The sequence below is a fragment of the Rhea americana genome, unplaced genomic scaffold (assembly GCF_003343005.1).
Source record: "Rhea americana isolate MKP2758 unplaced genomic scaffold, rheAme1 scaffold_16, whole genome shotgun sequence".
NCBI classification, from domain to species: Eukaryota; Metazoa; Chordata; class Aves; order Rheiformes; family Rheidae; genus Rhea; species Rhea americana.
In genome coordinates, this window is record NW_028185705.1 from 5,624,806 (window position 1) to 5,650,855 (window position 26,050).

The 26,050-nt window shown below is 43.0% G+C and overlaps 1 protein-coding gene across 2 annotated transcripts in view; it reads right to left on the minus strand.

Moving 5' to 3' along the window:
* Positions 1-26,050, minus strand: part of TAFA1 (TAFA chemokine like family member 1) — a 219,958-nt gene that overhangs the window by 126,726 nt on the left and 67,182 nt on the right. Inside the window, exon 2 of one of the 2 annotated variants that reach the window (XM_085299999.1) lies at positions 8,428-8,436. The exons of the other annotated variant lie outside the window; for it this stretch is intronic. Coding sequence (XP_085156125.1) covers positions 8,428-8,436 — 9 coding nt within the window. The remainder of the gene's footprint in view (positions 1-8,427; positions 8,437-26,050) is intronic. 2 annotated transcript variants of the gene reach the window in all.

Sequence of the window (26,050 nt, forward strand, 5' to 3'; positions counted from 1 at the left end):
TTCCTTCTAAAACCTGAGGCAGCTGGCAGACAAGCTTGCGTCCCGCTGAGCTACAGCCACCCAAAGCTGCATGAGAGTAATTACCCAGCAGCTCCATCTCCTCCTGGTGTCCTTCGAGGTGCTCCCCTTGTGCTCCCAGGACAGCAGCTCCTTGACGTAAGCTCAAGATGGTGTTTTGGCCTCATTTGGCCCCCTCTTCCGAGCTGCCCACTGGATGAGCCTATCTATTTCCCTCGATATCCAGATAGCCCAGAGGGACCAGTCTTAACAGTTCTTTTACTGAGGTCAAGACCACTCATAACTGTCCAGTTCACGTTGGCCACCCTAGCATCAGTCCTACTGAAGACAACGTATCTGACAACGTATAAGATTAGCTAATACCCATTGCAGCTACAGCAGTCCAGCCTTTGATGCAAGTTTGGTTTCCAAACTCGGCTGGTTGGCACATAAGCTTGGGCAGGCACATTAGCCTCCCCCAGGCTAAAAGAGCCACACGAGCTACTGTACAAGGAGTGCTGTGGGAGAGTCCGCGGTCATGCCYGGCGGCTGTTTGTCTCTCACTGACCTGAGCCATCCTGAATCTTGTTGTCTTGCCAGTAAAGATAAAGACAAAGGTCCTAGAGGAGACACTAAAATAGAAGCTTCTTCCTCCCCCCACCTATAGCCTTGATGACTTGTGCCCATATCTAACTAACTAAGGTTAGTCAAGGTCAGGACCTCGAATCTGAGCAATTAAACTGTTTGCTAAAACAAACCATGTGTGAACGACAGGCTGCCAAGTTCAGTATTCATGAAATTTGACCACGGAAGGGATCTGCCACACACCTAGTCCTCGCTGGTGTGCCTCCRAAAGCTGGCACCAGGCTGAGGAGGTGCACCAGGGATTTCAGAGATGGCACAGAAGGGCAAGAAAGAAATACTGTTAACTTCTGTTTTAAGGATGTCTTTTCCTGTCCTTATTGTGAACTTGAATATCTGATATTTTAATTTGAAAGCCCAGCTCTTGAAGTCAAGTGATTAGACACCGTATCTCGCCTTTGACAAGAGAGCCTTGATGGGTTCAAACACGAGCTTGAAAATGAAAGCTGATTAAAGCCTGAAGGGTCAAAGTCAAGGATGGAAATAGAAGTTACCTGACATACCCTTCTTTTTAAAGATCACACACTTTTAAGCCAACTGCATGATTTTTGACTTACATAATTTAGCAGTGCAGAAGCAGAACATGTAGTTCACAGAGGGACAAAGRTGACATGGGCCGAGTGTGTGTGGGGGAAACAGGGACTCTGTGTGGAAGTGTTTGGTGTGGTAAGCTGTCCCCTGTCCTGCCTTCTGAGATGTTAATCACAACCTGGCCTGTTATAAATACATAAACAGACAGATCACTTACGCTGTAAATCACATAGAGGTACCAGCTGTGAGGACTGTACTCATCAGTTTAAAAATTAATAGCATTTTATTGAGAATATTTTTTTGCAAAATCTCTTCATACTCTTCAGGCAAATGAAGATGAGCTGGAGAACATCCTAAATACTGCTATAAATGGAAAATGAGCATGCAGCTCGCGGACATCATATGGTCACAGCTTGACAAGGCCCTCGGCATTTGGATCTGGATGGATCATGCTAATTATTGCTTGGATTTTCTGTCCTTTCCAAGAATTTCTATATCTTATACTTGTTGTTAACTGCGAGCCAGGAAGTTTTCAGAAATCAGGCAGAAAAATATCTCAGGAAGAACTTCCCCCCAAGCACAGAACTACCCCCAAGCACAGGGAATTGCGAAGTGCAAACCAGTTAGTGGCTATAAAATCAGTTAGTGATTGTACTCACAAGATTTCATTTGTATTAGGTGCATTTTAGACTTTCTAAGTGATAGCAGACTAGAGGTCATCTAAATAATTAGAGCTGACGTGAAGTTAAGATAGCCTTGACAGTATGTTCCCAGACATGCAATTTTAAATAAACTTTTGTGAATAAAACAACAGAGGTATGGCTCTAAAAGATTTATGTGACCTACTAACCTCTGTATTCACTTCACACAATTAAATCAATGTCCATCAGCCTGCTAGATGGCTAACGCTTATTTACCAATAAATGCTCTTTATTGATCAGGAACAAAGCAAACCGGTCCCCGTGCAGACGCTGCTCCCTCCACAGTTCACTCGGGGAGCTCTCCATGGGCATGCAGTAGGCCATGGTTACAGAAACCCGCTGACTGTCCTTCCTCTAGGTCAGAAGATCAGAGCAATTTTAAGCCATGACAGAGGAGACTGTCTAGAAAAGCCATTAAATAGAGTCTTATATACAGTTCACATTTGTGGTCAAGCCTGCTCAGGTGTTTATCCCTGGCTTGAGTTTGGCTTGATCTGTACTGCCCAGAGATAAATTTAGGGGAGAGTTTGAATTTTCTTTACCCTACTGTGTGTCTCTCGGGTCTCGAATAGCAGGAACTAACATATCTAATTCTCTCTTTATTCACCTTCTACGTATAAGCAGAGAGGCCTTGATGCAGGAAAACACTTGAGAGGCTGTTTGATTTACTTAGGTACATGGYTGTAATCCCAAGGGAATTGCTGAGCAGAGCTAGACTTAAGAATATATTTAAGTGTAAGACCAGAAYGAGTAAGCATGCGGCTAAAGTTAAACATGGTGATGCCTTTTGAGCCTGTATGGCAGGTTCATGATAGTAAAATAGTAAACTGAGATGGTCAAGTTGTCACCTACACAGATGGCTCATCTCAGCCAGAAATTTGTTTTATTCTAACGCACGAAAAATTAAAACACCTTCTCACAGAATCTTCTGGTTTACAAGGCAAAATATTCTGGAGAGGAATATAAATGTGCTGGCTGCCTCATTGACAGTCTAAGCTTCAGATTTATTTTTTTAAGATACAATGTCTGAAGCCATATTTCCCTAGCGATAAAAATCCCGTTAGTAATCCTGACAAAATCCTAAAGGGCTAAAAAGCAATGAAGAGGATTTCTAATGGCAAGATATAAATCCTTTTAGAGAATATCTTGCTTTAAAACAATTCAGAAATTAAAAAAAAAAAGAGGAATCTTAGGAACAAAGTGGTGCTACTTAGAAAACCTTTGGCGAGATCAAGGACACTTAGAAGAGCTGCGACTTTCCAAGGCAAAGAGCGGCATTTTTTTCCGGCCGCTAAGCACCAGGTATCTGAGGCTGTGAGATGAGAAAAAGAGACCATTTGTTCAGCGCTGTCTGTAATCCCATCTTCTGGAAGATATATTGAGTTCTCCCCCCTAGGTCAATAAGAAGGTAAGTCAAGAACATGAGAAAAAGTGATGTGTGCAGCTGCAGGAAACGGGTCTTCAGAGCAAGCAGTGGTGTTGMAATGGAAGCACGCAGCACGTGCAGCCCGTTTGCCCTGCACGGCGGGCAGGGCYTCCTTCGACCAGTTTGTTTTGCACCGCAGAGCTCTGCACTGCTCTACACAACCTCCAGGGCCTGATTTTCAGGCTCTTTTTTTCAACAGCCTATTTGTGCCGCTTACATACCTCATTYGTAGTTTTAATGGTATTTTAGGATGCTCTGAATTTTGATCCTTAATTGGGGGGAGGGGTGAATGCATGTGTTCARACACAGCTTTAGCTCACACTTGCTGAATGTAGTAATTTCTGCTGAGAAGYAGAAGAGACATATGTTAAAAGAAACTGAAGTAAAACTGAAATAACTTCATTAAGCCTCAGACACTGTAAATACATAGTTCATTCTACAAACTAAATGGGCCAGCCACATACCTAATATTATTCCTCCTCTAGATTTGTAATAAACCTGAATTTGGTGTGGAAACTGCTTATTGAATGAAATGGAAAAAAAAAAAGAACTAATTGGGGTCTTTGCACCTTATGTCACCAAAGGCAGAACAAGAACWATGATTCATAATTTATTATATTCAATTATTAACTTATCAAAGAGGCTATATTCTTCAGTCACTTGGGTTTTAACAGGGATGCAATCAATGGGGTTCTATAGGAATCAATAAAGCTGCTACATTTAAATAAATAATTATAAATCATCTTGAGATTTTTAAGTCCATTTATAGCCTTCTACAGCCTAAGTGTAACACYTGCTAAATTCTACAGGCTGTAAAGAAATGATTACTATTCTTTATCAGCGGCGACAGCACTGCTTTTTACACCGTGAGGAATTAGAAGCGAGTGCCCACTCCTAAAGCGTGCGCATGGCAAGAGGCTGGCGGAGGCGGGGAGCTTTCCTGGGGGCAGCCTTAGAAAAACAGTCTTGATAAATTGGAGAAATGGACGGAAATCAAGAAAATGAAATTGAAGACAAGCGCAAAGCCCCGCAACGCGGGAGGCAAACCGAACGCACAGGCCCAACGCGGGGCGCTGCAGGCTCGGGAGGCAGCAGCAATGCAGACCGAGCGCGAGGGGACACGGCGGCGGGTTTGGGGGCTGCCTGCACAAGGGCAGGACCCCGGAGATGCTGCCGACCCGGTACGTGCGGGGCAGCACCAGCCGCCCCCGGAGCAGGCTGGCGCGCAGCCCCCTGCCCTCCTCCGCGCCCGCTCCTGGGCTTGCATTTAAAATCTGAAGTTTGCTTTGTACGCTCACAGCCCAACTCCCCAGCTTGATTTAGGCTGAAGTATTTTATTCAGCAAATTTGATTTTAACCTCTCAGGGAGGAGTTTGATGATAGCTCCAGCCTTTGTGTGTGAGAATAGCTTAACCCCTGCAAAACATCTGCCTAACCCTAAAGCTATTCCCRATCTGAAACACTCACTGTATAAATTAGAGAACCCTTCCAAAGTGCAAAATTAAACCAAATGTACAAGAGGCTACTCAATGGGCCACCTGGCCTGTATCTAAACAGCATGGTCAYGTTGTGTTCTGCAACATTACAGGTGGAGAAACAGATATAAAAGAAGGGTTTTTTAAACTAAAATTCMATTTATCCTCATTGTAACTGCAGCAACATTTTATCAGAACTTTCCTGATACTGGAATATACGGCACAATGCTATTTTAGAAATTGCTCTCAGTCACACCTTGGCTAATTCAAAATGAGAATATAATGGTATGGGACATTAATAGTGTTTCTCTGCCACATAAAACTTGTTCCATATTCATGTAACAGCTTATTACTGATACGATAAAATATTATGGACACTGAAAAGCCATTTGTTTCTCAAGTTCTCTGAACATTACAATTACCTTTGGCTACTAAAACACATAGCAACACTTTTAAAACCTTGTACGGGGCACTGCAATCAGTTGCTGAATAGATTGCATATTGAACGAAAATAATACCCAGCAAAACAGAAGTGCTCTGTGATGAAGCTGAAAGGCTTCCTATCTGCTTGCAAATAACATGTACTGCAGAAAACTAATTAATCAAGTAAGCGTCCTACTTAAAAAGTCATTCAGGAGTCATATCYCAGAAGACATCCAAAGTAGGTAAAAACACTTTTGTACACCAACCTTTTCCACTYCATCTAGGGAGGCTTGTTCTGCCAGAAGCTCTGCCCCGGAGCAGTTCCTCTGCCCRGAAGACAGCAAGTACTTCAAGGGATCGTGAAGTTCAGCTTGGGAGGCATCTCAGTCGCATCATCTGGCTCTGGATTTAGCCAGGCTTTGGATCTGGRCCACATATGACCAAAGAGAGAGCTATCCTCTAAACTTTTGGTTGATCATTTACCTACAGATAATATTTGAGGTGAAGAGCAAAAAGTCAGGACTACAGCATCACTGTTCAAATTCTGAAATCAAAAACTGGTTCATACACAATTGACAATTCTCATAACACTATATATCTGAAAGATCTATCCAGATGATATGTATAATGAAATGTATCAAACCATTACAGGTAATCAGAAGAAGGGACTGCTCCCACCTAAACCTGAAATCTGACCTAAAATTATATAGCTTATTAGTCTGCCAGAATTTTACTRGAATATTTGTCTATAAAGCATAATCTCTTGTAGTACATGAAAATATTATGCATTAACCTACTACAAAAAGGAGTTTGTTTTAGAGGATGAGGGGGGCTTGTGTTGTTAGTTAATAAAGACTTGAGGGAAAATCATTCATAAATACAGAGCCTATTTCAAGCATCACAAAACAGACTGAGACATTTTAACAAACTTCCAAACTGTTTTAAACTCTCAAGTTATGAAACAAATTGCTCCACACTGAGTCACTGCTGAGAGAAAACTACCTTTAATGTTAGCAGAAAGAGAAGTGTATTGTAGAAATTCCTCACATCTGCAAAGTACCTCACTTAAATGATAATTATCTTCTATAAAGTGCTTTTACTCTTAGTCACTATTTGCTTTATCTATTCTGAGTCATATTAAGCTTAGTGTCTCAGCTGCAGAGAATTTCGTTATAACATTTGTTAAAGCATCTTTAATGGGCCAATTTCAGCATCTGTCTACCATACCTTACTAAATGCCTCTTATTTGCTAAATGATACAGTTTAGATGAAACACACACTTCAGCAAGGAATGGGGTTATACTAGTAGAGATGCCACGCTAGCAGCAAGCAGGCTGTCTSGGAGATCACCGCGCCTGCTCCCAGTTCGGTGAAAGTCTGCAACCAAGGAGCTCAATTTCGAAGCCTCACATCAGTAAAACTCCTCCTAAATTGCTTGGAAATGGAATTGCAATTTGATATTAAAACAGAATTTGGTGGTTTATTCAGAAGAAATAGCCTTTCCTTGATGTTTTAATCTATAAACTCTAATCTACCTACACAGATTAAGAGGTCAAATAAAAGCTTCAAGGACTTTATTGGCTATGCAGTGTCAGCCATGGTATTTGCAGTGATACTCTGTATGTTAGCCGGACAGAAAAAATTTTTACTTTGTGCTATAAATAAAACAAACAATATAGAAAGTCTCATTAGTGCTGCTACCTAATTCTCAATGGGTTTCTCCAGCTGCTTTACTGTAATCAACCCACCTATAGGACCAAACTCACATATATTAAGTGTCCTTGTAGAAAAATCATCAGGTCCAACTCATATCAGAATACTTTTAGTTGTGCATCTTTGTAACTAAGCAATGTAATAATGTAAGTAAAAACCTAAGTTTCAGCCCTATCTCTTACTGTTATTTCTTTGAACCTTCAAACCTGTGTCATGGTTTAGCGTAGACTAGACAGGTCTGCTACAGAATGGGCTCCAACCCCGTATGAACTGACCTTTTTTAACATTTTGCTGATTTTGTAGTGCCTTTGGTTCCTGCATTCATTCCATCCTGGCCTCTCTAAATACCTTGATATGTGCACATACCTAAACCAAGGAATTCAATGCACTTTCATCTCCTATCAGGTGAATAAAGGAGAAATACGACTTCAGCCGACACCACTGAAACGATGTTATCAGTCACATTAATGCCTAGAAAGGGTGTCTCTGCTGAGAGCAGCCACCAAGCAAAAACGTTCCTTGAATTCGACAATAACTTCCAGGCACTGAGTGTAGGTAATCTGGCCAACCTGATAATTCACAGTTACGTAAACATAACATATTTTACAATATGCAAATACAGGGCAGAGTTTATAGTAAAGAAATCCATAGACTTTTTTTTTTCCAGAAAATTAGATAACACCCTGCAAAGCAGTTTCATTGCAATGTGCATGCCCTGCCTCCTTCTTTAACACCACTTTGGTGTGAGTACAATGGAAATCTCAGCAGCAAAACAATGTTTGCAGATGAAGTCAAGAAAGACGTACTGATGTTACTGCTTTTGAAGCTGACGCCTGAAAGGGTCTGATAACCAGAGGTGGGGATTGAACATCCGCTGTCTGGCTCCCTTCTAGCCTTCCCATCRCCCGGAGGAGGAAGTGAGGAGTCCCCTAAGAGATTGTTAAAGAGGAGCAAGGGACAAGCATTGAAAACTTGAAAAAAAAAAAGCCTTTATTTTTGKGGAAAAAAAAAGCAGCCAGCAGGGCAGGCACATAAAACCCTGAAGGAAAGGAAGGGAAGTCCCACCAGCACCACGTTTGTTGGTGGAGGTGCAGATTCGGTAGGTCTGTAACCAATCTGGAGGGCACAGCCACCTCTCTCTTACTCTCTGYGCTGAATTAAGAGCCAAAGAGCCAGCCCAGGCTAACACCACAAAGGATTACAGCATCTCTAATTTTATAGAGGTCCATACGACTGTCCCACAGGGTTAGGTCAGCAGCAGCCAGCAACAGCAGTCCTAAACAGAGGCAGCCAAAGCAGTAGATGATCTGGCAAGCAGATACCTGCAATTAACTTCCCAGTGGACTTTTGGGTGTTTTTTTTTTCCCCACTAATTAATTCCCGCAGGTAGTTAAAAGGGATATTAACTGTGTGCCCAGTCTTAAAAAGTCAGCAAAAATATATTTTTTTTTAGCATTTCAGAGCACCATAGCTTTTGTAGCTCTTGGCCAAGGACTGCCAGTTGCTTTTCATGAAGTACACTGATTTACTGATTTTTGATGCTGAACTAAATTACTAGTCCTAGCTATATCTTYGCACTGCTTTCTTCTGTATGCATTTTCCTTTAATTAAAAAGTTGTTGGAGGTCATTGCACATTGCTGAAAGCTCTCCAGGGAAAACAGTCCTCCTCTGTTTTCGTGCAGTTTAGRTCTGTGACTCCTTTCCTCTCCTCTATCAGCTTAATGTTTCTTTAAAGGACAGAACTATGAAATTGGAATTAATTTGCAAATGAGTGGATTTTTTGTCAGGTATCTTTGCAAAAATAACTTATTCTTTTTATCACTCTACCCAGCAAAGCACATAAGCACACACTCAACTTTAATAGCTCCATTGAAACCAATGAAACAACTCACAYGATAGCACGTTGCTGATCAGGGGTTTACTGCAATGGATGCTCTACATCTTATGATTAAAAATAATTCCTATTTGGGAGCTGGCAAAGCATGTGTTTGAGCCTGCTGTTTACTGGTTTCTTACATGAATGTCCTCTTGATTAGAACAGCATAAGCACCACAATCTCCATATGAAATATTTGGAAGATATACATTTTCTGTGTATCCAAGTAATGATTTTCTTTTAAATTGGATGTGAATGCCAAGGCAACTTTATGCTCCTTTCATACTCAAATGCTCTGCTGCCACATGCCTATAACGTTCTCCGGCAGGTCTCACGAGCTCCAGCAGCATAAAGTACACCTGCTGTGGCTGTCTCCGTGTTTTCTTTTCAGGTTTTGTTGTGGTTGGAACACATTTTCCTGATTATTGCCTAGCATCCTTCAGTAAATTTCATCTCATTGAACTGATCGGCTGGATTTTTAACTGCATGGAGCTCTTTTGCCAACAGCATAATCCCAGCAATGTTTATTATTCTCTTTATTTAGCTTCTGACTACTTGGCCTCCCTCTTCATCACACGYACCTCTTGAGTTCTTATGCCTGTTTTGGGGYAACAAGCTGCAAARGAAAAGAAAAGAAAAAAGAAAAAAAGAAAAGAGAAGAGGAGAGGAAAGCAGAGGAGAGGAGAGCAGAGGAGAAAAAAGAAAAAGTAACAAGGTTTTCAGTGTAGATGCAAAGGAAAGAGTCTCTGATTATGCAGCCCGTGCTGCTTGAGACTGCCTTTTTCAGGAGCTCTGCTGCCTCCTTGCCTGGAGGCAGGAGGGCCACCTCCAGGCTGCAAAACCAAAGGGCAATTCACATGCGCGAAAGCACAATGAGAAAATTTGTGTATGCAGACTGGCTCCATAAGAAGACTYTTTCACATTCCTGTGCTTCTCCAGAGTGAGACAATCTGCCGCAGCTTCTCCGATAACAAAAAGAGGAGATTCACTGCGTTTGAAGAGAAGACGCAAACCTTGATTCTGTCCTTTGGCTGCGTCGGAGAGCAGGAGATCTGCTTCCATTTGGTGTGAGTGYGGCGAGACAGCCTTTTAGGACACTGTAAAATGCTACTCAAAAGAACTCATCAGTTTGATCTAATCTAAGCTGCTCTGCAGAAACCTCAAATAAGCTTGAATTCTTGGATTAGTCAATGTTTGCAGCCACTTGAATTACATTTTATATATACATAAAGTGAACGTATGAATCTGAGCAGTTAAGTACTCTGCTGTCAATTTCCACTTTCTTTCCTTAAGAAAAAARTAAAATATATTTAAACTCATCGCTTTGAGAAGTAGTATCTGGCTGTGACCAGATACAATTGACGGAAAGAAAAGAAATAACTGTATTTGCAYGCATAATCTGTTTTATCTTGACACTGAAGGCTAATTGTCATATCAGTAAATGCAGAATATGTGCCCGAAGGTACCATATTCGCAAAATTGCCTAACCGTGGCTCCTGCTCGCTGCTTTGACAAAGATAGACTTTCTTGCTGTCTGATAGCGCATTTCTGTAGGAGATAATTTGGAGTAGTCCCTGTCAAATAAAGTTAGATTTAATGCAGCCACAATGCTAGTAATAAAGGCAAAGCATTGACAYTTTCTTCTTCATAATCAGATGTTGCCACCGATACCCAGCGTGGAGACATTGCTGTCGCGAACAGTGATCGGCGCCAGAGCGCTCACCGCGTTTCCCGAAATCCGTGCCGGCCCTGCGGGCACGGCGCATCGGCGCCGGCGTGCTGTACTCCCGATCGAACTGTCACAAGCCGATCAAAACGTGGCGGAGCTCCGCGGGCGAACCCTACCTGAAGGCACAGCACGCACCTCCCTCGCTGCTGCTGGTTATTTGTATTATATTTCACAGTTTAAGGAGAAGAGTAACGTGTTATGCTCTCGGAAAGTGTTTTTTAACAGCTTAGAAATTAATAGGAGCTGAGTTTTGCATTCATGCACAGCAGACGCCTGCTTTTTGTTTCTTGTATCTGAACCAGCTTATTAGCTGTCGCACCGAAACTGGGACGCAAGCTGCGGCGGGGCGCGACGCGCCCGGAGATCCGGCCCTGCCCGCGGAGGCCGGCCGGCTGCGCCATCGCCCGCCTCACCGAGCCCCTTTCCGACAGACCCCAGATGAGGAGTAAATCCAGGCACGCGAGGCAGGGGAGCCGGCCGGCGGCGTCCCGCTCGGCCCGCGCGCGTCCCACGCAAACGCAGAGCACGGGAGCCGGAGAACGAGAAACACGACGATAAATATTGTAAATCCTGCAGCGACCAGGCAGCCTCGCTCTGTCCCCAAAGCCAGAGAGATGGAACTAATTAGTTCTAGCTGAGGAAAGGATATTGATGTTTAATACCCTTCTGAGGCTGTTGAAGCCAGTTATTGGATTCAAAGCAGGAGACCTGATGGTACAGACAGCGGCACGTAACAAGGTTTCCTTTTCCTAACAACTGGGAGTCCACACGAAAATCGCCAGTTCCAGTTTAGAAACGACGGTGCTCTTTTGCTGCCTGAAAATCATTTATTTACGAAACTATTCAAAATTATCTGCCACTTTCAATACCAGGAGAAGCCAGCACATTTCTTAGGCAAGCCAAACCAGAGCCACCTCTCTCTGTGCTGATGTTCAGAGCTGCCCAACTGATTGTAATCTTTTGGGTTGAATTTGCTTTGTTTTAGCAAATGACAACACAAGCTGMTAAGGACAAAATTTTATTTTTAATTTTATCTTTCTCTTGAGCTACAGCTAAAACAAATGATGTTAGGAGTGAAGGAGGCTGAACTCTTTCCCTGCCAAAAAGATCTGTGAAGATGAAAAAATTCATRAAAAATGAATCACTCAAAAAATAAAAAATTGAAAAGGGAAGTGTTTACACAAAGAAACTGCTTTCTAGCCTGAAAGCAGTAAAGACTTTTGGTCAACAGTGGTGTCTATTTTTAAAAGTTTAAATGTTGATTTAATATTTTCAAAACACAACTTTCCGATTTTTTTACCTTCAAAATTTATTTTAGTTCTTCTAAAAATGCCTATTGAAAAAAAATTGAAAAATGAAAAAAACTGAGAAATGAAAAACATAATCTTTAGTCAAACAAAATACATTAGGTAGCCTAAAATCATATATATTTTAACTAARAAAATTATTTTGTTTCAGAATGACTAAAAAAACCAAAACCAAATCCAAATCAATTCAGCTAGCAAACAGACCTATCAATATTCACACAGCTCTATGAAGAGCTTTTTACAAGCTTTCCACTACAACTTTCATTTATAGGATATGGTTTCAAGYAGCCAGACATAGTACTTTGTCAAAGTTTCAATGTTAAGGAAACGTATTACAGTTTGAGTATAGTCTGCTCCTGCAAAGCCCTGCTGACTCCCCTGGTCTCTTACCCGGCTGAACCGCAGCATCCAAGCAGTGTTTCTGACACCTGGACCAGCTGCACCTCTATTTTCTGCTCATGTAGAGTGGGTTCTCCTCCAATCATCCCAGCGAAAACTGAAAATAACTCAGCCTAATCACATCTCCGAATAAAATGCTTACATGCTAYCTTAATTCTTTGTTATCAAATAATACTTGAAGATTAATATATGGAAAATTCATRCCACAAGACTCAGGAGACAATGAGTGAAGAATTCCCGAATTCCTTTTTTTTTTCCCCCCAAGTTTGACTCACCCTTCCTGAAACGAAGGCAGGCACTTCCCAGTCTGGGATCACGTGCTGTGAAGAACAGCCTGTGACAGTACAGCAGTGACAGAAGTTACACGGCAGTAGCCTTGCCTTACCGCATAATTCAATCAGCCGGAAATCATTCATCACATTTAAAACTGTATTTAAAATACTTCTCAAAACTGAAGCTCGACTGTATTAATATGCATCTCACTTTATACTCACTAGAGACAACCCAGAGAACCATAACAAGTCATAAAGAGCTACAGTGCATGATAATGCATGGCTTCTTGTTCATTATATCCTAATGTTATGACATTGCTCTTCGGTATTGGAGTATAATTAGRGACTCAAGGTGCTATATTACCACATACTGAAGTCCAATTAAGAGCCATTACCCCCCACCTCCCTTCACACATTTGATGGACAGTTAAGTATCTCTAGGAAAAAGTGAAAAGGTAAACCTGAAATGAGCTCCACTCAGTGGACGMCGTTTGGAGGAGTTGTAAGATATCTCAGATCATCACTTAAATSTGATGCATCAAGGCATGTTGACATATTGATTGATAAATAGAAACATTATATGAGACGGTCATGCTAGCTGAACATTTGCGGTGCGTTATGCTGAAATATTTGCTTTTTATCTGTGTACCATTGTTTTATGTTAACAATAAAGTGCTGTAAATGTTGCATTTGAAATAAAGTATGCACTAGATATGTGCTTTATTGGTTTTATTTGTGTATGAATAAATACTACCGTGTCCATGACAAAAATGATGCAGAAATAATACACCTAGACTAGGCACAGTGACAACCTGCAACTACCTTAAGGCGAAATTAACGCTGAAATTCAAGTATTCAAGTCTGTACTAAACCAAGATTCATGCAGGGAAGTATGTCTTACTACCGTACTTCTGGAGAAATACAAGAAAAAGAGAAAGAGAAAGAGAAAGAGAAAGAGAAAGAGAAAGAGAAAGAGAAAGAGAAAGAGAAAGAGAAAGAAAAAGAAAAAGAAAAAGAAAAAGAAAAAGAAAAAGAAAAAGAAAAAGAAAAAGAAGTGCAGACATAAGCAAAGCAGAAAAGAGACTAATATTAATACACATAAGGATTTAAGGACAATGCTCAAATAATGCATGCCAATGCTGAGATATGGTTTATACTCTTCTTGTTCCTTTAGGATGAATAAAGCCATCTCTGTATATTATATGCACTTATGCACACAGTTACTCCATTGCAATATGAGACACAGTGATTTATCAATTAAAGAAATGTTAGCTAACTCCCAAGGATAACAATGCATCTACAGAAAACTCCAGAGCACTGGTAATTTTCCCTTGTGTTTATGCACATTTTCCTCAATAYGTTCCATGCTTTGCTTTTTGTTGYTGTTGTTGTTCCAGTGATGAATACTTTAACGCCTCCCGGTGATCTGTTGTTTTGCAGATGTGGCTGGTCTTCCTTTAAGACAGACCTAAAGAAGTGGCCAGTGTGGGGGCCCTCCCACAGCGGAGCCACGAGCCACAGGCTCTCAGCAAGCTTTCCAGCAAGATCAAATACCTCTGCGACCACGACCTATGCACAAGTTGCATACACACAGACGGCCTGATGCTCCTGGGAAGCATCAGCTCTACTGCACACGTACAACAAAGATGCTCTGGGCATGCACTTCCGTACACGACTGACTTTCTGAGCATGCAAAGTRAATCCAAAGTTTCCATGAAGTCCAGGACTTGCTTTATGGGTTAGTGATGGACGTGCAGTGCACACACAGTGCTGTCAACATGTACAGGGTTAGTCCGACTTGCTGCATACGTGCAGTGCCCTCGCCCTTGGCATGTACTAGGAAGATACCCAGAAACTCTAGATGAAAAGAATCACCAAATAATCGGAAGAATATTACATATACAAGCCAAAACTCACTCGGAAAAAGAATTACAGGATTGACAAGGAAAACAAACACAGAAAMCCCCAGATATACGGTACCTTGAAATTTGACTCATGATGTATATGAGAGATAGGGTAGTTAGCAGTGTTCTGGAATGCCATAAAATCAGCATTTCTGGGTTAGCAGCAAATTGCAATTACTTCCTGCAAGAACTTCCAGTTTGAACTGCTTTACCTCATACRGATTAGCTGGCTCAGCCATGGCCCAATACTTCGGGATCCGGATTCATGGAAAAGAAAAGCAGCCTAAGAGGGAAGCTGCTATGCAACTACTGCACAACGTTAGGCTCTTAATATACTGAGCGTAAAGCTCCAGCTCTAACACAGGCTGTCAGTGGAGCTTACGTTATCACGGCATCAAACACCTGGGAGGATACCGTGCCATACGAAATTCAGTAGACTTTCTGYGGGATAAGAAAGGCCCTGATACTGTAGGGAACCTCTATTTTGGTGAGAAAAACGACTATTTTTGAGGGAATAGAGCATACAAAGATCCTCACCTAGTGCAGAGCAGAGTAGCTCTTTCATGTCAGTGCGTTAGCGAAGGCTCTGGTCCCCTCTCAATTCAACCTTCCCCATCACTTCCGTTTACAAATTGCACTTACGGAAGGGCAGCAGAAACAGGGTGTATTTCTATAATCAAAGATCTCAATAGTCGCTGAACATCAAGTAAAAACCATCTCCTCAGTTCAGCGGTGAGTAAGCAGCAACAGTGGAGAAGATGAAGTGGGTACATGACAAGTGAAAGCAGGAGGGATTAGGAATGTTCCCAAATGCCTCAAAAGAATTAGGAAGAGAAGACGACCAAATTCTTAGCTAGTATTAGTCCGCCTCTTTGCATGGAAATCGAGTCCAGACACAGAAATGGTAGCACCCAAGCTGTATTTCTTTGTCATCCACAGAATACAGCAGCGGTGTAAATTCATGGGGGTGGCAGTGGGGATCACAGAGCGCTCAGCAGATAACAATTCCCCCACATACGCGTAAACACACGTACATTTATCTCAGACACACACATACAAGCCTGCTGGCAAATGTAATGTACTCTGCAAACCCAATTTGTTTTCACTTGATTACTCTTGAATAGATAGGGAGAGTTCTGGGAATGCACAATGTTGCTCTGCCAAATTCTCCAGTATTACAAGTGTTTTTGGTGCTAACCGCAGCCTTTATGCCATTTTCATCCTGATTTTCCACTACAGCTCTGCCAAACACCATTTAGTTTTGCTCAGAAAGTTGAAGCTTTTGTAGGCAAAGACCCAGAATCACTTTTTCCCCTTTATTTCTGTGAACTGTAGCATAAATCCCAGATATTCTATATTCTGCATAAAAAATACTGAAATTGCGCTAAGAGATATTCAAATAGAGCTGACAGAGATGCAAACCTGAGATCCAAACTATACTAAAGCTGAAATAGTTCCATCAGCAATTGCCCACTTTGACAGTAGTGCATATCCGCTGTCTGCCATCAGGATACAGTGCCATATATCTTCCTAATCACCTTTCTTTCCAGTGACAAATATGAGCAAGCTAAAGCTAAGGTCAAATGAAAGTACTAAATGYATTCAATACCTCAGGAAAGTTACCCTAACTCAAAATACAAAGCTCAATATCCGGCAAAGCTTGAGTGATGCAAAGYAGTTTGGGAAAGAGGTTTGTCAAAATAACAGTGTGCAAATAACTGGATGCAAAATGCCTTGAGGTTCTTCTTCCATCGAAAACTGGAGAAGACTCTTTGCTAACAGCACCGGTGCGTCATTTGTGAGTGCAGCTATCAACACACCAAGCTTGGCATGCGTGCTGCTGGAAGGGACATTTGTTACCATTAGCATCTATAACGGCCTTTTAAAATGAAATGCAAGTGCAGTCCAACAAGGCTTTTACACCAGTCCCACCAATCAGTGCACCTCTGACTGCCTCCTTTACATCAAGGTCCTCCACGGCCTCCAGTGTACCCGACGCTGGCAGCAGACTTGGGATCAATCTTTAGGCTGCAGTTCACAGTAGTGCCCGGGGGAGTCTAATGCTCATATGCCAATGAATTGGATTTAGCTGACTGATTTCCCTTTTCTTTTGGAGAGAATAAGGCTTTAGAAAGCCTCCCCAAAAAGAAAAAAATAAAAAAGCATAAAATTAATTCCCTGTCTGAGCATCTCAACCAGATAACCAAATCACTTTAACTTGGAGCGGGTGGGGTGGAAGTAGAAAATACAACTTCTACCGCATCCAGCAAGCAAGAACAGGCACAGAGGTATCCGAATGAAAGTTCGAATCAGAACTTYGTGCCAGGCGGAACGAGCAGGCAGTAATTATTTATAGCTACAGGCCAGGGCCTTCTGAGCACAGGAAGAGTGCCAAGCAAGGTACCTTCCACCACGAAAGAGGTTCTGGGAATATTTCAGGAGGAAGAATGTGTGTTGAAGGRTCATGGCTCAGGGCAGGAGGCTGCCTTGTACAGTATGAATTATATTATTTTATTCCACAACTCCGGATTATTCTATTGTGCCTGTCACTGAGGGTGTCAGTTACTTCTTAAAGTACAGCCCCTATCTACGCATATTATTATGCAAAGGAGAAATGGCCTTTTCTTCCTCCAGACGAACCCCTGGACTTACTGAACTTGCAACCCAGATTCTGAATCCTCACAAATTTTATGAAATTTATCCAGAACAAGCTAAGAGCAGCTCAAAATCCAGCAAAGCACTGCAAAGACTGGAGGCATCTTCTCCTGACCGTGTCCCACGAGTGCCTGGGTTGGGGTCTTTGTGGTGAGCCCCACCACTTCTCTCCTACCCTTCTTGACCTCGGTTGTCCCTTCAGCGTTAGTTAGTTAGGAATGGAAATTACTCCCATTCTAATTTTATTCCCCTCATCTGAGAAAAAAAGGAAGGGYTCTTGTCTTAACATTCCCAAACTGTCCATTTGCTAAATCCCTAAGGACACATTCCCCTGGCAATATCTGTCCTTCATGCCATCAAATGAAACTCAACTTCCTCTGAGCACCTGGGAGTCCAACAGCTGGGTCATTCACTGTACGACGGGCTGCTCTCGAGGGGACAAGAAAACTGTTTGCTGCCCCAGTCCATAACACTAGATTTGGCACGGAAATCTGGTATCTGGGCCTGAGGCTGGTGCTTGCAGTAAGGTGCAGGGACATCGCAGCCTCCCAGCAGTCAGCCTGCAAAGGTCCGAGCTGTAACACAGCTCCAGCACGGCTGCTCGTGCCCACCGGCTCTCCCGCGCGGGCATCCTCAACGACGTGGTCCCTGCTGGGGAGACCACATCAAGGTTAGCGTTGCCTAGAGAGATATTTCCACTCTATTTCCTCCGCTCGGGGACCTCGGGCAGGCAGCTGGATCTCTCCGGTCCCACGTGGATGGGGCTATGCGACTCGGAGCAGGACTGCCCCTGGGCCCCCGGCCGCTGGTGCTCACCGGGAGCCCTGCCGGCGCGGTGCCGCACGCGCAGCCGAGAGGAAGGCGCTTTCCCCCACACAAGCCCGGGTTTCGTCTACGAATTTKCCCTTTGCCCAGGTGCAAAGAAGGCCAAAAGCACCCTGCTGCTTTTGCACAGGGTATATATAAATGTTSGTTTTGGACTTTGGTGTTTCAGTGCTCATTTTCCAATTATATAAGGCTCAGTTGTTCATAGGAGATTTCCTTGTTGACTAATTGGCAAAAACACATATACAGCTAAGTAGCACACTGTGTCCTACTTTGATGAAATGTGCTACCATTGCATCCTAATTAGGAATACTCATTTGCTCTTTTAATTGCATACCTTTGCATATTTACAGCAATTAATACATTGTAAAAGTGGAACATACTAAGTTAGTCTAATATTTGCATTTCTGCTAGTTAAGTCTGTTAAGGCATCACTTCCACATTAGGCTTTAATTATGTGAGGAATGCAAAACACCTGATGCCATGCTGGAGCTTAGAATCATTTTCTTTGGACTCCTCTACCTGGTCACTGACCAAAGCAGTGTTTTCCCCATAAAAATTGGCCGAAAATCTACTTCCCAAGGAATTAATGCTATAATTGCAGGCATTTTTCTAACGGGGTATTATGCCCTTGAAATACTGATACAATCTTAATTACAGAAGTATGCACAATACCATTACCATGAGCTGCGTTTTATTTTATGCCAATTATGCAACTAATAAACTGCATTCAGTAAAAATAACACCTTTTTGCAGTGCTCAAGTCTTTTGGCAAGTTTGCGGCTGCTTATTTTTGCTGCCAGAAAATATCCTGCCACAGTAAATACTTGAACAGTAGAATGAATACACATTTTATTTCTAAAACTTGCTCATTGAACAGGCTGCATTCTCAGTTAGTTTCATTGAGACTGTACCAGTTTACATCAGCTGGGATCTGGTTCACCTTATAGTGTCCCAGGAACTAACCATACTTAATCTGGAAATTCAGGAGGGGCTTTTCTCCCTGAAGAGTATATTAACCAAACTGAAATAATTYGTCTGTTTTGAAGGGCTTGGTGTATACACACACACATGCATGCATATGTAGGTGTAAAACGCACATACTGTTTTAAACTGTGATTTGAGTAGCAAACAGAGAGTAAGGAGGTGTTACATTCAACAAGCCAGAAAAACAAGAAATAAGCTTTTCTTTCTTTTTTTTTTTTTTTTTATCTCTGTATATGCTCACTGCTTCCAAAAATCTACCTAAACCCACTCTGATATCCCTGCTTAAAACACCTCGCTTCACCCCGGCCCCAGATGAGGGCTCAGCTGGTGGCATTTTCGCGGGCTGCAGCTGTGCGGCAGAGCCGAGAGCCCTTCCCCTGCTGCAACCTTTATTCTTTCTGGACTCCAAACCAGGCCCCAGCCCACAGGATCTGCAGATGCTGTTCATRGCCTGTGGCAGGAGAAGACAGAAAATGCAGTGCTATGAGCAGCAAGTTACCGCAGGAGCTCCCGCAGTAGCATTTGATACGGACTGCCCCGGCCCAAGGAGCGTGGGGCAAAGGACCACCAAGCACGTGCATCAGTTGTTGCATTTTGCAGGTAACATTCAAAATACCAAAGCTAGATGGAGCAGGAGAAAATCCCTCCACCCAGACCACATCAGCTCTACCTCTGCCTTCTCAGATGCCTTTACGACACCACCGTTAAACAYGCAGTTATACTTGCAGGCATTTATTCATTTAAAACTGTAAGGCTGACATCTGTAAAAACACATACAGCTGGTGAACGAAAGTGCTGTCTCATTCTTCATAAGGGGAAATTACAGACTTTAGCATCACAAGATGAAAAAAAAATGTTTCTTTTTTTCCCCCATAGGAAGAATTAAAAAAAAATTACAATTTCAAATTAAACAAGCAAATTGTGTTTGCACTGCAACTGTCTTTCTTATGARTATCAGAAGTTTTGAGAGGAAAGGGGGAGGAGAAGGCTGCAGGAAGATGAAAGGGAAATTTATCCCAATGGTGAGCTTTCAGAAGAGCCTGAGAGGTACATAGAAAACCCGATCAAAAACATGTTACCAGAAACTGGAATGACTGTGGTGGTGATGGGGGAAATGCAGTACTCCAAAGCAAAGAAATTGCAAGAATAATAGAAAATGATGCTGGATGTCCTCTGGGAGATGGAATGATTTCCTCTAAGCTTGTGGGAAATTACTATATGTATATCTGACAGAACAACGGGTCATATCTTGTGCTGAAATGAAGCAGGCATTCACTGAGTTATATTCAGACATGGATAACGTTCACTTTGTAAATAAACTTCAGCCAATTAAACRACAGTCTTTCTGCTAGGGACCTGACTTAAAAACARTCACAAAACCCACCGACATGACAAYGCAGGTRTMTCTGCTTTTTTATCGCAAGAAATAGTCTGACAAAATTGTAAAGCCCATCTGAAYGCAAAATTTAATTTAAAATGATGCCCTCCAGGAAAGAGTACATTGAACATTTGATTCTCTTGCTGTCTACTAAATTTCTAAATGTATTTAAAGCATTAATATTTTTATTCTCCAACAGTGAAATGACACAAAATGGACTCACGCTATGGCAGATGCCAGCATTTTTAAACAAGCGCAAGGTACACAGCCAGAAGACAGGGCTGCGAGTGGTCTCACATCCCCTCCCTGTATGGAGGCAGAGTCYGGCACAAGATCGAGCATTTTATGTGGTTCACAGGAAAACAAGTTTGTTTYCGTGAGCCTGCACATCTACCCGTACCCACGAGCAAATGGCTCCTCAATTAATCTATACCTCTCATGGCCTGCTCAAAATCAGAGACGAAGTGTAAGTGGGAAAAGGGACAGAGGGAAAACATGCAAAATAGAGGAGACTTATTTAAACAAATCTGKTTTTTTTCCACCCATAGGAAAATATTTGATTTCCCTCTGACAGTACTCTGATCTTCTACCAGGCTCCCAGAGGCAGCAGACAAGCCTCGCAAGTGTTCTTGGAGGCGGACACTCTCCGCAGAGCGTGCCCAGATGCCAGCGAGAGAGGTAGCAGAGGTGTGCAAATGATGGCAGTACGCCTCCTCCAGCGCTGCGGGGGGGTGTATAAACTCTGCCCCAAGGAGAACAGTTAAAAAAAATGTAACTGCAAAATACTCTTCTTCGGTTATGCAACAAACAYATAAAAATAAACATTACAGAAATCATTTTGCAAGTTTGGCGGGAATTGCTCTTTCTTAATGGGTTATTTTATATTGATAAAGCATTCCTAGCATAATCGGAAAATCCTCTCAGACACCGAACAACAAGGCTGTGATTGACTGCCACCGCAGAAACGAGTTATAATGTGATTTGGCACCTTCAGGCGGGGAGGACACCAGGAGGCCAGCAATTGTTTGCATTTCTGGAGGGGTTATCCAACCTCCAAAGTGCTCCGCAGCGTGTTTCAATCAACGGCAGGAGAGTACAGCAATYTCTGCTCTGAAGAAGTTTTATCTATGGCTAGGATCCAAAAAGACCAAGTGTCCTCTGAATTCAAAGGCAGCCAATCTTCGCGGACTTGAGAAGAGATTATCTAGAGATTATGTTAGTAATTAACTGAGGAAATGGAAAGTTGGTCTAAACCCTGTGGATCTGTCTCAAAGTGACATTGCTCTTTCACTGCCTAACGGATGTGCATCAGAAGCTGCAGGTGTGCTCGAAGAGGAGCACAGCGCAACACGGGCAGAACAACCCGCGGATTAGGAATACAGGTGTCTTAGCTACCTCTCTCTCAATTTTACTGAACAAGTAGGTGACAACAGATAATTTGTATGGCAAAACACAAATTAAAACTAGCAATTATCCACTCACACCCACCACTCATCAATGTGAACGGAAAGATTACTGCTGTTACAAGCATTTATTCTAAGCATTTACTATACCACTAGTCTACTGTAAGTATTCCTGATCAGAAGAGAGAGCCCAGCACTAGCTTCTGTACCACTAATGCCCTGGTCAAATCACAGATCRGCTGAAGGACCTTCTGCTGCAACCCTGTTAAACAGAGATTTGATGCCATATTACTATAAAGAGCTTCTCCAAACCAACGCTCCATTCCTACGACGTTAGAATTTTTCCTCTTATTTACATGGCAATGACTTGCAATTCTCTCCAAATCTTCAGTTACTTGGTAACTATTTTTTCCCTTTCATCCAGTAACAACATCAGGTGTCTCAAAAAGAGCGCTGCGGAGTTACAGGCTGCAGCGCCCCTGCTATTCAGCACGCAGGCGGCACGGCCGAACGGGGGCCGATGGACCAAACGGGCCGAGGGGCGCGGGCAGGAGCAGCGACAGAGCACCCCTTCCCACTCCGTTCACCGTGGCCCTTGCCAAAAACATTATGCCACTGCAGACAGAGTGAACGCGCCTGCTTTCCCTAGATCTGCTCTCATCAGTGCAGCCCAGCCTGTGGGTATTTCTCAGGCTTTGAGTTACTGCTGTCCGTCAAGTGGAGGAGCTTGAGACAGCTACAACAGGCCAAAAGACCCCCCCCCACACACACAGACACATACCAGGCAGATTTTCTGTTGCAAACTTGGGGTGTGTAAAATAGACATGAACATTGACATCCTGCAATTCCTCTCCACGTGGCCCCGAATGATTATCATCTCCCCTGTTCCCTCACCACAAGCTTAGCTTCTTAACCCAGGATATTCAGGGAGGTCCAGGAAGTTTTGGAGTCAGGGCTCCATTTTAAATGATCCTTCCACCCTTTCCCTACATTAATTTATTGTTATTTGCATTAGCAAATGCACTCTATGCCAAATTTCCCACCGGCCTCTTTTCAAATTACCCATCTGCAGCTGTGCAAAGMTTTACATGCACACGGTATATATGAAGGGCTGCATGCAGTACTATCAGATCACAGAGGTACTTATCCATCTTTTAACATTTGCAGCCACACATTTGCCATCTCAGGTAGAAGCAGTGAAATTATGAATGGTAGGATACCGTCTGAGCAACCCATGAACACAGTCACRCATTACCAGCGATCCTCCTGGCCAGATGCTAGGGCAGCAACAGCCACCTAACAAGAGGCAGCTCCCAACTTGAAGAGCCCTTCACTCTTTAACAGAATCGTGGTGTACTTCTATTATTTGCTTCTTAACAACAAAATATTTAAGGGCTTTACTGCCTACTGCAGAGYGTTAATTTTTAATGGGAGAAGCTACACGCTGCCTGATTTCTTCAGCGCGTGAAGCAGCCAACCAATTGTGCTTCACCTATTACTCCAAAACAGCAGTTTCAGCAAGGAGACTTTACAGCTCAGAGCATCCTCGAGGGCTAAAGATGTCAAGCAGTTTAAATGCCAATGAAATCAAGAAGACACCAGGCTTAGATGTGTTAGGTTAAAAGGACAGGAAAATGGAGACCTCCACTGAGAGCATAAAACTTTGCTCTGCATTAAGAAATAAGGTCCCACTTAAGGCAACTATAAAGCACTTGCCTGGTGAAACGGGAAGAGGGACAGGCAGCACACATAACACTGTATATGGTAAATTTTATGATTAGAAATGAGTGCAAAATGAGCTGAAGGGACTGCAAGAGAGTCTATTTCTCCTTCTGCCACAAGGCAGAATTAACTGTACCTGAAACATCRCTGATATGTCTGGCCTGTTTTGAGGCTAGACGATGCAAACTCTACACTGAGGCTAAGCAATTTGTTCCAAGGTGTAGCAATTAGTAAGATTTTCCTGTCTCCAGGAAATCTCTAAAGCACTCAAACTCATTGCAGCTGTGTCCACTGCCAATCCTGTAAAATTCCTGGGCATTCACATACTACAGGATTTCACATGTCTCAAGAATGAAGCTCCCTTGCAATTTTTTTTCTTTTTGCCTGTGTTTTCCCACATACAGAAGACCCCTCAAAACTCCTGAAGCCTGTGGAATCTCCTTTCTGCTGCATTTGGTCACTCCTCACCCCTGATGACCACTGACATCCCATCACATGTCCTGGATTAGCATCTGTGCCTTCAGTCCTGGGCTTGGCATGGCCCCGTGGCAGACGGTGCAATGAGCGCACAGCGCTCAGCTCCCACTTGCTGACCCAGCACGCAAGCCTTTGGGATCCCTGTCTATCCAGAGCACTCAGCCAGCTCCACRCCAGTCCTCCCCCGCAGGGAGGGAGCTGACTGTTGTGGATCCCAATCCACAGCWGCTAGGTGTTGGCCTGCCTTGCGCCCAGCTCTTAATCCTTGCTTCACTTTAGCATTTAATGACCTAAGCAGTGTCCTGGCAGAATTCAYGGGACATCCTGTGAACAGAGGACCATGTATTCTGGCACATCTGCTGCTCGTGGTCCTCACACTGGTTTTAAGGCCCCCTGTGCTCAGGTATCCTCTCTATCCCTATGGCTGTTGTTTCCACGGGCCAGGGGTCCTTCTGAGGAACAGCAATCGGCCAACAGACGTGCTCCAGCCACTGCTAGAAGTACAGTGTGGGGGCACCTCTGCAGCCTCRGCTGCTCTCTGAAACGGGGTAAGAGTCCCCAAAGACTACCTGATCACATCCAGGAGACAAAGTAGCAATGTTTCACAGRGTAATCCAAGCTATATTGCTTTAAGGGTTCTTTTTTTTTTCTTAAATGTATTTTTCTCCCAAATTTCCAAGATGCAGTGCAGCAGGACTGTAAGTTAATATCCATTTAAACCATAAGCAGAATAGGGATATTTTTGATTYTGTATCTTTGAAAATCACTTCTGCAATGAAACCATAGCTGCCAAGTTTCAAGGCTGAGTGAATTTTTATAGCAAAATTAGAAATCCCTGCAAACAGAGGATAAAATGGAGAGTGTTTAATAAGCTTTAACTGAAATACTACTGTCAGATGACCCTGTAATAATTTTGATAGAAATATATCTTCCCTAAAATTAACTGACCTGTGAGTTCAGCATTCAGCAGTGGCACGATTTTCCTGCATTCTGCTGATGGTCAGTATTTGAAAGTAAAGTAGCTGAAATACACTGGAGAGTGCGTAAGACCTCGYGCTACAACAGCGGTGCCTTTGTCATCGAGGCAGCTGCAAATATGGCAAAGCTCAAGCAAGGCAAACAAGTTTGCCTATAACTCACTTCTGCACCATCATGACTGCTGCAAATTTAGCTGAGCACCCGCCCTTGGGGGCGAATCTTCTCTTGGACGCTGAATGCTCCAGGTCAGCAAGCGGGAACCCCTGGATGCTTTGGCACCACACAGGGAGTCCCAAATGGTGAGCGTGTCTCTAGACCTACCGTGGAGACCCACAGAGTCTAACCGAATTGATCCTGCAGTGCGAGAAGARACCTCAAGCCAAAATAAAGCAGGTAAGCTGTGAATAGCACACACTGGAAGAGAAGAGGAGTTTACTCGTGACATACACAGTTTAATCTCACTTTAAAATGACACTCTTGCCTCGAGGAAAYGGCGAGTGCCAACTCAGATGAGCAGATCCAAAATTGCAAAAGAGCTGTCTCGTAACTGCGGATGCTGAGCAACGTAGCACACTTTGAAGGYGAGCGGCACCAAAACACGTCTTAATGATCATAACCAACAAACAAGATAGCAACGTGGGCGGCATTAAAGGGCTGTAGCCCAACTCAACCCTTAGGGGAAGCACTGATTTGGTGCCTAAACAACGACAACAAATACTATTGCTCAAAAGTAGCATGTACCTCTTTGCTGCTCCTTATTTGATCTGCCTACAATCATCTGAAGCACTGGCCATTCTTCAAGATGCCCAAGGATACCACCAMATGCTGCTTGACAGCTACTGAGCAGAAGCATTGGTCTGCTAGCCTGTGATGTGCCAAGAAATCTTCCTTGCAAACCAGTGCATTTGGTAGGGTTTTTTTTTTCTTTTTTTAAAAAACACTTCTGCTTATTTTTTTGTGCACTAGGTCRAAGTATACTTTGCTCTATTGATTTAGTTCAGTAAGCATGTGCAAGTGCTCCCTTTCATAACATTTCCCTACACTATTTTCTCTATCTCTTTGTTCAAGCCTTCTTCAGATGAGACCTTCCCAATTCTAGGGAAAAGATGCACTTACTTGAGAAAAGGCATCCATCTCTTTTAGTCCTTTTTAGTTTCAYGCTATGAGCAAATGAAGAAGCGCATACTGACTGCAGTGCAATACGCAAGATATAACAGCTTCAGCCACAGC